Source organism: Papio anubis, chromosome 4, assembly GCF_008728515.1.
Source record: "Papio anubis isolate 15944 chromosome 4, Panubis1.0, whole genome shotgun sequence".
In the NCBI taxonomy this organism is placed as follows: Eukaryota; Metazoa; Chordata; class Mammalia; order Primates; family Cercopithecidae; genus Papio; species Papio anubis.
This window is the reverse complement of record NC_044979.1, coordinates 126348863-126364117: the sequence shown is the minus strand read 5'-3', so window position 1 is coordinate 126364117 and position 15255 is coordinate 126348863. Positions and strand designations below refer to the sequence as shown.

Below are 15255 nucleotides of genomic sequence, written 5' to 3'. Positions count from 1 at the left end.
CATGTTCAAAGTAAAATACAAAACAAATTTTTAAAAATAAAATTTAGGTCTCAGAAATATGGATTTTATTTTTACTTCTGTATAATTATTATTATGACCATAAAAATGACCCTGTAGTCAATAACAATTGTACATTTTAAAATAAATAAAAGTGTTAGATAGAACTGGATTGTCTGTAATACAAAGAATAAAATGCTAGAGGTGAATACCTCATTTACTCTGATGTCATTATTACATATTGTATGTCTGTATCAAAATATGGCATATATGGCATAAATACATACACTATGTACCCAAAAATATTAAGAAAAATAAATTTAAATTTTAAAAAGATAAAAATTTAACCTATGGGAACACTATTCTTTAATGTATTTGCAGTTTAAGCCACTGGAAAAGATTACTAGAGATGTAAGTCCACTATGTTACCAAATAATATACTGTTACCATCTTTTACCCCACACCCTTGAGTAAGGTGGGATAGGTTAAAGTCAGTGGCAAAATAACACTTCATCAAATACACAAGTCTTAGTATGTTAAAAAAAAATGTTTAATTAAACAAAATTAAGTTCACACACAATTAATTTTTTTAAAGTACTGCATTTTATTACATAAAAGCACAATCAACAAAATGATACACTAATTTTAACTGAAAATGTTTTCTCACTATACTGCAAAAGAATATTAGTCTAAACATGTACCTCAAGCAGCACTTAATATTCTAAGTTAACCACAAAGAGCATCTCTACATTTTCCTCATGCATCTTATATTTTAATTTTCTTACTCTTCCATAGAAAGGGGCATAAATAATGCCCACCTTTAAAAAAGAATCTCTCATAGCTCTGATTCAGCAACAACTGATCACTTGATTTCACATGTGAATACAATAGGAATGAAGAAAAACATGAATTTGAGAGTTAATTTACATTATTAATTGCTTTTCAAAAAATCTGTAATTTTTTTCAAGAAAAAAGTATACTTTGAATGTAATTATAAATCTCCAAAAAATCTTCCACTTCTTTTAAAGTTATATATAAATAACTTATCTAACAATTCTAGTTTTGAATTTCCTATACTCAACACTCTAATTTAGTGTAACGTCTGAAGTGTCAGTGCCTCATGCCTTATGATTTCCACTGTGAATTCTCTGATATTTACATAGACTTAATTTTGGATTAAATATTTTTCATATTTACTGCATCTGCAAAAATATATTTTAGAATGAACTGTTTTCCAAGCTGTAGTTTTTGAAAAAAATGTTTTTCCATATTTATTACATTTGCAGGGTTTTTCTCCAATATAAACTCCCTGATGTTGAACAGTTTGAGCAACTAATGCTTTAGGGTTTTCCTCTGGTACAAAATGTGTACAATAAGATCTATCACAAAAGTAAAGGTACTACAACCCTCTATTTGCAATGTTTGTCTTAAGAATACTCTTCCTTATGTTAAAGGCTTATATTTTCTGAAAGATCTTTTGACAGTAACCGCATTTTATTAAGTATGAACTCTCTGATGTTCAGATGTGAGAAGATATAAATGGCTTTTCCATATTCTTTATATAATTTTTCTCAAGTATAAATGCTTTCCTGTGCAATAAGGTGTGAGGATTGGTTAAAAGTCTGCCACATTCTTCATACTTGTAGGATTTTTCTCCATTATAAATTATCTTACCTACAATCAAGTGTGACAACCATTTAAAGGCTTTGTCACATTCCTCACATTTCTAGGGCACCAGTATGGTTTATGTTTAGAAAAGTTTGAGATGTAGTCAAAATCACTCTCACATCTTTCAGGTTTGTAGTTTCTCTTTAGTATAATTTGAGGATTTGTTAAAGGCTCTGCCACATTCATGTTTGTAGGGTTTTTCTCCAGTATAAATTATCTGATGTGTAATAAGGGTTGAGAAGTTGTTAAAGGCTTTGTCACATTCTTCATATTTGTAGGGTTTCTCTCCAGTATAAACTATTTTATGTGCAGTAAGGTTTGAGGACTGGTTAAAAGCATTGCCACATTTTTCACATTTGTAGGATTTCCCTTCAGTATGATTTATCTTATGTTTAGTAAAAATTGAGGACTGGTTAAAGGCTTTGCCACATTCTTCACATTTGTAGGGTTTTTCTCTAGTATGAATTATTTTATGTTTAGTAAGGGTTGAGAATACACTAAAGGCTTTGCCACATTCTTCACATTTGTATGGTTTATCTTCCATATGATTTCTCTTATGTTTAGTAAAAGCTGAGGACCAGCTAAAGGCCTTGCCACATTCTTCACATTTGTAGGGTTTCTCTCCAGTATGAATTATCTTATGTTCAGTAAGGGTTGAGGACTGTTTAAAAGCTTTGCCACATTCTTCACATTTGTAGGGTTTTTCTCCAGTATGAATTCTTTTATGTTTAGTAAGGGTTGAGGACTGGTTAAAGGCTTTGCCACATTCATCACATTTGTAGGGTTTCTCTCCAGTATGAATTATCTTATGTTTAGTAAGGTTTGAGAACTGGTTAAAGGCTTTGCCACATTCTTCACATTTGAACGGTTTTTCTCCAGTATGAATTATCTTATGTTTTTTAAGAATTGAGAATACTCTAAAGGCTTTGCCACATTCTTCACATTTGTAGGGTTTATCTTCCATATGAATTCTCTTATGTTTATTAAGAATCGAGAACTGGTTAAAGGCCTTGCCACATTCTTCACATTTGTAGGGTTTCTCTTCTGTATGAATTCTTTTATGTTTAGTAAGGGTTGAGGACCGGTTAAAAGCTTTGCCACATTCTTCACATTTGTAGGGTTTTTCTCCAGTATGAATTATCTTATGTTTAGTAAGATTTGAGGACCGGTTAAAAGCTTTGCCACATTCTTCACATTTGTAGGGTTTTTCTCCAGTATGAATTATCTTATGTTTAGTAAGTGTTGAGGACCAGTTAAAGGCCTTACCACATTCTTCACATTTGTAAGAATACTCTCTAGTATGAATTTTCTTATGTTGAGTTAATTGTGAAAGCATGCAAAATGATTTGCCACGGTTTTTACATTTGAAAGGTTTCTTTCCAGTATGTCTTATCTTACTTCTATTTACATTTGAAAATTTATGAAAGACTTTCACATATTTATCACACTGAAATATTTTGCTCTCAGTAGTTGTCAAACATTGGTTAAGTCCATTATAACCTCTTTTGTACACCTTACATGCATCCACGCTTTTATGGTCTTTTCTTAGCTGTAAATTCTCATGTCCATACTTTCCACATGTTCTCAGTATCACTTTTTGGAAAGAATCTTTTATGCTCTGCTCTGGCCAAACATCTTGGGTAAAATGAGAACACATAACTGAAAAAAATTAAAATAACAAGTTACTTCACTTACTAGACTCAGATGAATATACTTTACAAATTTAACCTATAAAATTATACAAACTACAACATAAGCAAGATGGCACAGCAAAATACTACAGGCCCTAATTCCTTATAGAAATATAAATGTAACAAAAACATACTGACCAAAATACATTTGTGGAAAAGTTATAAATTAGTTAAATGTGTACAGTGCCCCAGGTGAGAACAATGCAAAGGGCTACATAGAAGGAAAAGAAAACTCTGTTATGTTTACACAACACAGCTCTTCCTGCTCCTCAATAACCTAGTGCCTTTAGCAGTAAATTGCCAATTCCTGGTTTCCTTTTTAGAAGACAAGAAAAATACTGGCACATACATCTTTATTTCTGGCCTCTAGGGGCCTTTTTAGACACTGGTTTCTGTCTCCCATGCCATAAAGCGCTGAAAGAAATGATGGTATACTTTGGAATGACAGTTTGTCTGCTGAGATCAAAGGTAAACATTACAGCAGCAGAGAGAATGCAGCAGCACTACAGACAACAAACACGTGTAGCAACTGATTACTGACTTATCAAAAAACACAAATCAATTCCTTTAACTAAAAAGTAAACACAAAATTTCAGACAAGATACATCCTAAGAACATGTTTGAGAGACTCAGGGAATCTCTAGCCAAGACAACTGGTTTAAGATTACGCCAGGACAAGGCTACATAATAAAGATTGTAACAGGCAGCTTTTTGTTAATGTCCAAATCTCAATCAAAGATTACAATGTATACAAAATATTAGGGCAACATGGCCCCATCAAAAAATTAAAAAATTTTTAGAAAGCAACCATAAAAAATAAAGTTATAAATTAAAGAAATTGAAAATAAATTGAATAATATTCCATGAGTGAAATAGAAACACAGATGATTTTTGAAAATCAGACAAATGAGGATAACAACAAAAATATTCAAAATATCAACACCCCTTCAGAAATTGTAGAGGTAAAAAATACAAGAAAAAACAGTAACTAAAAATCATAAAATAAAAAATGAAGAAGCTAGACAAACTAGGATATACACAAAGATACTTATAACACATATATAAGCACAATTTCAGAAGTTACAGACAAGAAGAGAGCCTTGGGAGCTGCAAGACAGAAGTAATGTGTCATTTATACGCATAGTCTTATGAGATAACCAGTGAACTGTCAACAAAAATTTTGCAGGCCATAAAGAAACTGTGTGATGTAGTCAAAGTCCAAAACAAAATTAAAACACAGAATGTAAAATTATTGGACACCATCAACTAAATCAATATATTCATGGAAGAAATCTTAGAAGAATATAGAAAAAAAAGTAGTACAGAGGATACTTGAAGATAAAAAAGGCTGAGAACTTTCCAAATTTTGACGTAATAAGAGAAAAAATATTCCTAACCAATAACACTCGGTTAGAAATTGTTTTACTTTAAAAACAAGAAAAATATAGATTTTCCAAAATAAAAGGTAAGGGTGTTCATTATCCCTTGCACAGTCCTATAAGAAATGCTACATGCTGAGCAGGCACCATGGCTCATGCCTGTAATCCTACAGCTTTAGGGGACCAAAGCAATCAGATCACTTGAGACCAGGAGTTCAAGAGCAGCCTGAGCAACATAGTGAGACACTGCATATACAAAAAGAGAAATGCTAAAATAAGTCCATTATGTTGAAAAATAAAATAATGCTGGACAGCATCAGAAAACCATATATAAATAAAAAGCTCTCTATTAAATGTAAATATAGACAAACATAGAATTCTTTACTATCATAATGATGGAGCATCAAACCCTTAAAGTTCTTCTACAGAATACAAAAAACAAAATATGAATCTGAATAAATCTGTTAATAGAAACACAATATAAAATAATTTGTAATATTAGTAACAAACTAGAAACTGTTTTAAGATGTTTTTTATAATCTTCATTTTTCAAGATGATTACAAAGATAATATTTATAGAAACTATGCAAAACAAAAAATAAAGCATGTCACTATGAGATTAAACAAAAATTTAAGGAGTAAAACAGGAAATGAGAAAAAACATATCTACACAAGAAACAACAATGAAACTGGTAATAGTAACATCATTTCTTTAAAAAATCATTTTAAATATAAATTAAACTACTTAATAAAAAGAAATGTAATCCCAGGACTTTGGGAGGTCAAGATGTGCTGATCACTTGATTGCAGGAGTTTGAGACCAGCCTCAGCAACATGGGAAAACCCTGTCTCTACAGAAAATACAAAAAACCAGCTGGGTATGATGGCACATGCCTGTAACCAGCTACTTGACAGGCTGAAATGAAAAGATCATCTGAATTTGGGAGGTTGAGGCTGCAGCTCATTGCCATAATCACACCACTGCAAACCAGCCTGGTTGACAGAGGAAATCCTATCTCAAAAAGAAATAAATATGTAAATAAATAAGTAAGAAAGCATGTAATATACTGCCTAAAAGAGATCCATTTTGGCACTAAGTCAAATAGGCTGAAAGTAACAGAATGAAAAAGATCTATATCTATGCAAATAGCAACCACAATTGGGTGAGGTAGTCATAATTATATCAGACATACATGCTTTAAGTACCAGCAAGAGATAGACTGATATTATATAATAGCAAAATGGGTCAATTTACCAGGAATCTATAGTTACCATATCTATCTACTCTTTTAATAAACGAGTTCTCACTTGAATTGATGGAGTGTATACTTTTTGATTACTAAGAGGAGAGTGCCAAGCCATTCATAAGGAATTTGCCCCCATGACCCAAGCACCTTCCTCCAGGTCCCACATCAAACATTGAGGATTACATCGCAGCATGAGGTTTGGAGAACGTGAACATCCAATCAATATCATAGACCAACTAGGCTTAACAGACATGTACAAAACTTTCTAGTCAAAAGCAAGGGAATACACAATATTCTTATTTGCAGCTGGTGTATTCTGTTAGGACATACATCAAGTCTTATTAACATAAGAATACTAGCTGGGTGCAGGGGCTCATGCTTATAACCCAACACTTTGGGATTTCAAGGTGGGAGGATGACTTAAAGCCAGAAGTTTGAGGCCAGCCTGGACAACATAGTGAGAACCTGTCCCTACAAATGATCAAAATATTAGCCAGGCATGGTAGTGCATGTCTGTAGTCCCAGCTGCTCAGGAGGCTGAGGAAAAGGATCACTTGAGTCCAGGAGACTGAGGCTGCAGTGAGACAAAATTATGCCACTGCACTCCAGCCTGTCTCAGAAACAACAATAAATAAACTTAAGACCAAAATAATAAACTGTATGTTCTCTGACCAAAACTGAAAGAAACTAGGAAATAAAAGAAATGTGAAAATAAAACACATTCTTCAACATATTTTTTTGCTCAAGGGTCAAAAAACTTCATTTTGGGCCGGGCACAGTGGCTCATGCCTGTAATCCCAGCATTTTGGGAGGCCGAGGCGGGTGGATTACCTGAGGTCAGGAGTTTGAGACCAGTCTGGCCAACATGGTGAAACCCCGTCTCTACTAAATACACAAAAATTAGCCAGGCATGGTGGCGGGTGCCTATAATCCCAGCTACTCAGGAGGCTGAGGCAGGAGAACTGCTTGAACCCAGGAGGCAGAGGTTGCAGTGAGCTGAGATCGCACCAGCCATTGCATTCTGGCCTGGGCAACAAGAGCGAAACGAGGTCTCAAAAAAAAAACAAACAAAAAAACTTCATTTTTTTAAGATGTCAATACAACCTATAGTGGTAAAGAAATTCAACACAATCTCTCTAAAAATATCATAGCACATAGTTTTTAACATAAATATTGTCTAAATTTTTAAAATTTGATTAAAAGCTATAATTATGCAAACACCCATGAAAAAGAACAAACGGGCATTATACTTCCTGATTTCAAAACATATTAAAAGCTACAATAACAAAAACAATGTGGTACTGACACAAAGACAGATAAAGAGATGAAAGAACAGAACAGAGAGCCTAGGAATGAACCCTTCTGTTTATGATCAAATGATCTTCCACAAAGTTGCCGTGAGCACACAATAGAGGAAAGATAACCTCTTCAAAAAATGGTGAAATTGGATATTAACACTTATAAAGTCTGATCCTTTCCTTGAACCATATACAAAAATTATTTTAAATAAAACACTTAGACATAAAAAAATAACTAACAAATCTCTTAGGAAAAATATAGAGGAAAGACATTATATTGGTCTTGGCACCATTTACAATATTAATGCACGAGCAACAAAGAAAAGAACAGAAAAATTGAATTACGCTATACTTCAAAATTTTTACACATCAAAGAAAACATTCAAGAGAGTGACAATGTCTCCTACACAATAAGTGAAAATATTTGCAAATCACATATGATAGGAGTTAATATTCAGAATATATAAACAACTCTTCAAACTGAACAATAAAGTTGAATAACTTGATGAGAAATGAAGGTATGAAGAACAGAAATTAAGAAATTGAACTTTACCATATAAAGTTTATCATATAAAGTTCAGTAATATTGAACTTTAACTGAATCTTTATCAAGAGATATATACATGGGAAAAAGCATTTGAAGGACAGACAAAATTACTAATTTGTAGAGAAATGCATAAGAAGCACAAAGAAAAACAAAATCACCTCACACCGGTTAGAACAGCCACTATAAAATTTTTTAAAAGGCACCAAATCTGTTGATGATGCAATGAAAATAAAACCCATGTTATTTTTTGGTGAAAAACAAGGATGCAGCCATTATTTTAAAATATTATATGTTTCTCAAATAATTAAAAATGGAATTATTATTAAACACAGTAATCCCATTTATGACTCTATATTCAAACTATGCAACATAGGATCTTAAAAATATATTTGAACATCCATGTACCAGTATTCACAAAAGCCAAAAGGATGAAGCAACCCAACTGCCTTCTTGATTTATAAACACATCCAAAAATGTAACATATCGATACAATGGAATATTATTCAGTCTTAAAAAAGAAAATGTTTGTCACATTTTAAGATAAACTTTGAGAATATTTTGTCACCTGACATAAGCCAGTAGGAAAATGATGGATACTGTGTGATTCCACTTATATGAGCTATCTTAAACAGTCACACTCATAAAAACAGTAAGTGGAAGGGCGTTTGTCAAGGGCTGGAGAGAGGGTAAAATGGGCAGTTATTGCTTAATGGGTACTGAGTTTCAGTTTTACAAAATGTAAAATTTCTAGAAGTCTTGCATAATGATGTGAATATAGTTAACATGCCTGAAATGTACAGCTTTTTGGAGACAGGGTCTCACTCTGTCACCCAAGCTGGAGTTCAGTGGCACAATTAAGGCTTACTGCAGCCTCAAACTTCCCGGCTTAAGTAGTCCTCTCCCCTCAATCTCCCAAGTAGCTGGGACCACAGGTGACAACCACCATGTCTGGCTATTTAAAAAAAAAAGGTGTAGAGAAGGGGTCTCCATATGTTGTCCAAGCTGGCCTCAAACATTTGGGTTCTGGCCAGGCGCATGGCTCACTCCTGTAATCCCAGCACTTTGGGAGGCTGAGGCGGGCGTATCACCTCAGGTTGGGAGGGGGAGAACAGTCTGACCAACATGGAGAAACCCTGTCTCTACTAAAAATACAAAATTAGCCGGGTGTGGTAGCACATGCCTGTAATCCCAGCTACTCCGGAGGCTGAGGCAGGAGAATCACTTGAACTCAGGAGGCGGAGGTTATGGTGAGCCAAGATGGCGCCATTGTACTCCAGCCTGGGCAACAAAAGTGAAACTCCATCTCAAAAAAAAAAAAAAAAATAGGGCTCAAGTGATGCTCCTGTCTTGGCCTCCCAAAATCTGAGGATTACAGATGTGAGCCACCACCATGCCTGGCCAGGAAATGTAAACTTAAGTAGATTTAAGATGGTAAATTTTAGGTTATGTGTTTTTACAACAATTACTTTTTAAAAGAAAAACTAAAAAAAAATACAATTATAAATCTTTCCAAAAATTACCTTCAAATTACAAAAGTATCTCTCTTACCCAAAGGAAATTATATAATATTTATCATTAAACACATGGTGAAAAGAAGAGTATTTCCAGGACTACTCACTTAGACAAAACAACCATTGAAAATCAGCTAAGAAAGAATATACACAAGATATGCTGTAACCAAAATTAAGGTCATATTTATAGATAAAAACACACACATATATAATCAGACTATGATGGACATATGGCTGACTTATTTCTTAAACTCAACATTCACTTAAAGTGTACAAACAGTAGTGCAAATTGCAAAAACTGTAAAAACAAGAAACAAAATAAACCGATAAGAAACCTAAATAATAAACAGTAATATGGAACTGTAAAACATTAAGAGAAATGTTTACTTATAAAATCTGGTTTGCAATATTGATGTACCATTAAAAAGAATTTGTCTAGATAACTGCAATATTTGACTGTAACTGTGTACTCATGGAAGGCAAGTATGTATGGCAGTAAAATTTCAGAGAAAATGCAGTATAATCATACATAGAGGATTCTAATAAAAAACTTTTAATAACTAAGCATTTTTAAAAATTGAGATAATTTTTATGTTTTAAACATATGCTATTCTTACACAAGGTGAAACCGCTGCAATCCAACTTTAGAAGCAAAGAATGGCTTTACGTTTGCCAAATAAAGAAAAAATTTTTATTTTGTTGAATATGGTTAGTGCCTTTGATACATAAAACAAATATTTGGGGGATACATTATGTTATTACTTAGATATAGGCTAAAGAAAGTGGGTGAATGAAAATACTATTCCTTTTCGCCTGCAGCAAACTTAATTTTATAAATAACTATTTTAGTAATTATGGAGTGCCTACTAATTATCTAATTTACTTCAGGCATAACATGTAAATTCTAGCATATTGTCCTAAAGGTCTGATTCTAAAGCTACAGACAAATTTGAAATAGAGAATACAAAGTAAAAATGTATAGGAAGAGTGACATCAGAAGATAGGACAATAAAAGGTGCCTTATTTTGTTATCCTCCAATAGCAAGCAAATGCGTCAGCCATCCCTCATAAAAATGCCTTTTGAGAGAGTCAGGCATCACGGCTCACACCTGTAATGAAAGCTACATTATACATTAAGGTTGGAGAATTGATTCAGGCCAGGATTTCAAGAACAGAATGGGTTATGAAGCAAGACCTCATCTCAAAAATAAGTGCCTTTAAGAGAGCTTTGAGATCCAGGGAGGGAGTTGTGAAATGCTAAACCCAAGATTGAGGAGAGTTGTTTTCAGAAGACAGGCCCTCATTCAGGAGGCAAACTAAAGGACTCCTGTTCTTGGCTACAGACCAGAAAATGGCCCACCAAACTTGGTCCCACTAAGAATTCTGAACTTACTCTGTAACCATCACAAACTTCTCCCAGCCACAGTCTGGAAAAGGTCCTGCCCTTCCAGCAGCCTGAAGAAAGACAACCATTTATAGCCATGCAGGCAGGGGGGCCTGCAGACCTTGGCCTTTACTGTGGTCTCTGAAGCAGTTTAATGACTCAGTTCAAACTCTCTGAGCCACAGTTTATGGCCAGTTATATCTATACAGAAACTTACACAGTGGCCTGAGGAAATCCTCTCTGGTACTCAGTGAAAGTCATACTCATCCACATCCTGATATAAGGTCCACTATATGCAGACCAGACTACAGAAACCTGCCTTACTGTCTGCCCTACAGAGCAAAGTCCTGGAGGCTATTCAGTCTGTTCAAAAATAAAATGGAAATTACAATTACCCAAGCCCCTTGTAACAAGCCAGTAAAGGTGGACCCTAGTGTAGACCCAGCAGCCTTGTGACCAAGCTACACCCCTCTCTACTACCAATCCAGAGGGCATCCCATCACCCTGGGAACCCAACAAAAGATTTTTACCTTCTAAAACCAGTTTATCAAAACTTGAAGAGGTGTTTGCTCCTTCAAATTTACAAACACCAATGCAAAACTATATTGTGCCAATGTCAATGCTTCTATTTTAACATAGCACTGGAAGTATGTGGCAAAAGAATTTAAAAAGTTCTAAAAAGCCATTGAAATTGAAGACAGATAAGTAAAAAGTTGCTGTTTATAGATCACACAATCTTATACAGAGAAAATCATAAACATTTATACCTGTCTCAACTAATACTCAGAAAATTAGCACAATATAAAATTAACATACAAGCTATGGTTCCACACACTTAAAATAAGCTACCTGATATGATAGAGGAAAAAACAATTTCATTTGTAATAGCATTAAAACAATACACTTCACTTCTCCATCCTGGCTAACACGGTGAAACCCCATCTCTACTAAAAATACAAAAAATTAGCCGGGTGTGGCGGTTCACGCCTATAGTCCCAGTTACTCAGGAGACTGAGGCAGGAGAATGGCATGAACTCAGGAGGCGGAGCTTGCAGTGAGCCGAGATTGCACCACTGCACTCCAGCCTGGGCAACACAGTGAGATTCCGTCTCAGAAAAATAATAATAATATTAATAATATATTTCTGGGCTTGGCACAGTGGCTCACACCTGTAATCTCAGCACTCTGGGAGGCCGAGGTGGGCAGATTACGAGATCTCGAGGGTCAAGAGATCAAGACCATCCTGGCCAACGTGGAGAAACCCCATCTCTACTAAAAATACAAAAATTAGCTGGGCGTGGTGGTGCACGCCTGTAGTCCCAGCTACTTGGGAAGCTGAGGCAGGAGAATTGCTTGAACCTAGGAGGCAGAGGCTGCTGTGAGCCAAGCTTGCACCACTGCACTCTAGCCTGGCAACAGAGCGAGGCTCTATCTCAAAAAAACAAAAAGAAAAGTAGTTTAACAGAGTTTCTCAAAATTATGCAGTTATTTGTGTGTCCTCAAAAGCAACGGAAAAGCAGTCAGACTGTGTAGTCTCTTATTGCCATGAAAAGGACTTTGGCTTTCACTGTAAACTTGAAGGAAGATCACCTTAGAAAATTTAAAAGCATTAGACAGAAGATGCCCCTATGTGAGAGCAAAACAAAAGTTTGAGGCTTCCCAGAAACTTTCTTTTTTGGAAACAACTTCCCAAATTACATTTTAAAGACCGAGGCTGGGTGCAGTGGCTCACGTCTGTAAATACCAGCACTTTGGAGAGGCTGAGGCGGCCAGATCACCTGAGGTCGAGAGTTTGAGACCAGCCTGACCAACATGGAGAAACCCCATCTCTACTAAAAATACAAAATTAGCCAGGCGTGGTGGTGGGTGCCTGTAATCCCAGTGCTTAGGAGGCTGAGGCAGGAGAATCGCTTGAACCTGGGAGGCAGAGGTTGCAGTAAGCCGAGATCGCACCCTTGCACTCCAGCCTGGACAACAAGGGCAAAACTCCGTCTCAAAAAAAGATTGGCCTTCTCCTTGACTTTTGGACCTCTCATTTGTGTCATCTGTTGTATTAACTGTCACCTACCTGGGGTTTTGTCTACCATCTCACGTCTCTTCATATTCCAGGGTTCTTTTTCTTGCTCCAGCCAGGTGATCAGGTCTGGCTTAGAGACAGCAATACCTGTTTTATTAAAAATAAGTAACATAAATCTTGCTCACATTCTCTAATTACCAACATAGTAACATGCTCAGTAAAGAAGATGTAATAGATTAATCTAGTAAATTAATCCCCAAATACTAATTTATGACAAATATCTAAATATTTTTAAAATATTTTAAATTTGTAGATTTTTTTGTTTGTTTTGAGACAGAGCCTCACTCTGTCACCCAGGCTAGAGTGCAATGGCACGATCTCAGCTCAATGCAACCTCCACCTCTTGGGTTCAGGCAATTCTCCTGCCTCAGCCTCCTGAGTAGTTGGATTACAGGCGCCCACCACCACGCCTGGCTAAGTTTTGTATTTTAAGTAGAGAAAGGGTTTCACCATGTTGGCCAGGCTGCTCTCAAACTCCTGACCTTAGGTAATCCACCCACCTCGGCCTCCCAAAGCACTGGGATTACAGGCATGAGCCACCATGCCTGGCCTACATTCGTAGATCTTTAATTTTACTTAATACTGCCCAGTACTACTAAATTTACTAAATGAAAAATTGGTGGTAGCAACAATATTTTATGCCAATAAATTTCTGGAATTACCACTAATTTAGAGTAAAGGATAAAGATCAGCTCAGGAATGTGGAGAGTTCAGGTCAAAATGAAACATCTTGAAGAAGTTCTTTTCTACACTGACAAATCTGTTTTCTTGAAAACTGGGATCTGAAACTCATTTATGCAAAGCATAAATTACCAAAAGACATTCTACAAAGAGGAGAAATAAAATCTTTAGAGTACGTTAGGAATTATGTATTGAAGTTATCCTCACCAAGGAAGACCAGGTTTCTGTAGTTCTCTAACATCACATCTCTATACAAATTCCGCTGTGCAGTGTCCAGGCATTGCCATTCCTCCAGAGAGAATTCTATTTTCACATCCCTAAATGTCAGTGGTCCCTGAAAAACACACACACACACACACACACACAAACACACATATGTTTACTAAGTGGCCATGGGCAGAATTTTTTATTTGACTTAAGGTGAAACAAAAGAGTAAAGAGAACAAGTTCTGACTTACAGGAGTGATTGAAATTATCCAATAAAATAATTTTCAATATAGAAATATTTTCTAATATAACTCTGAGAAAAGGGAATGACATGAGAGTATATATATGACACTTTTCTGGATGATAAAGTATAAAATTAAGGGCATGAACACAAACATACATTTTTGAGTGTATATGTTTCAGATGGAAAAGATGTGGAGTTAGAAGGGACCTCTCAAATTTTAATGTGTATGATAAACTGAAGATCTTGTTATGCATATATTTTTTCAGAACATCTGGAATAAAGTCTGAATTTCTTAATTTCTAAGAAGATCACCAATAATGCCAATGATTTTTGCCCAAGAAGATTATTCTGTCAAGCATCCAGTAAGTGGGAGGAGTGTGGGTTTTCCCAGTTTTTCTGACCTATAAACAAAGATGAGAGCCTTCATTTTCCAAAGACAGATATATGCAAAGAAAACCTAATAAAGAAGGGCAGCTGCCAGATTAACTCTAATGGTTTATGCACATCAGCTGCATAAAGATACTTAATAATTGGCTGGGCCCAGTGGCTCACACCTGTAATCCCAGCAGTTTGGGAGGCCGAGGTGGGCAGATCACCTGAGGTCAGGAGTTCAGAGACCAGCCTGGCTAACATGGTGAAACCCCGTTTCTACTGAAAATACAAAAAATTAGCCGGGCATGGTGGCACGTGCCTGTAATCCCAGCTACTCGGAAGGCTGAGGCAGAAGAATCGCTTGAACCCAGGAGGCGAAGGTTGCAGTGAGCCGAGATTGTGCCATTGCACTCTAGCTTGGGGAACAAGAGTGAAACTCCGTCTCAAAAAAAAAAAAAAAAAAGAAAAAAAAGAAAACACTTAATAATCAAGAGGAAAATTACTAACCCTAAAGTGAAAAAATCTGTCAGAGAGCTCTTTAACCAAGTGAATCATTAATATCAACTGAACTAGGACAAATTTTTATAATGTGCTGATGAACAGAAGGACACAGCATCACTGCTTCACTGCTGAGATATTACTTCCCCAAAAATTAAATTATAGCCTGAATTTAACCATAAAGAAACATCCATTTTATGCCAAGTTCGAGATACAGATATGTCCCATGTTCTGTAATTTTTAATAGAAATTTTAAATAGTTTTTCTTTAGCACCCTAGAGAACGCATACCTCCTAATAATTTTCTTCAGAACTTTCTGGGTAGTAAATGTCATCCTGTTTCAAAACGCATTTTCTTAATCCTGTTCTGCATAGAGCTAATGGAGAAGGTAGATGAAACCTCAATATTACGTGTTCTCCTTGACTAAGAACCCCAGCTTTTCCCCAATAGGAAT

At 35.5% G+C, this 15255-nt stretch overlaps 1 protein-coding gene across 6 annotated transcripts in view; it reads right to left on the bottom strand.

Annotated features, from left to right (window-relative positions):
* Window positions 1-577: 577 nt before the first annotated feature.
* The window catches only part of LOC101013768 (zinc finger protein 92), a 138100-nt gene continuing 123422 nt past the window's right edge, over window positions 578-15255 (bottom strand). For 3 of the 6 annotated variants that reach the window (XM_031665435.1, XM_031665436.1, XM_031665437.1), the window contains 3 exons: window positions 13688-13814; window positions 12791-12886; window positions 585-3324 (listed from right to left, as the gene is read on the bottom strand). In XM_031665435.1, the coding sequence (XP_031521295.1) occupies window positions 1790-3324; window positions 12791-12886; window positions 13688-13721 (1665 nt within the window). In that variant the 5' untranslated portion in view covers window positions 13722-13814 and the 3' untranslated portion in view covers window positions 585-1789. Of the gene's footprint in view, window positions 3325-12790; window positions 12887-13687; window positions 13815-15255 lie in introns of all 6 variants that reach the window. The other 3 variants (XM_031665434.1, XM_031665438.1, XM_031665439.1) reach the window with 3 other exon arrangements.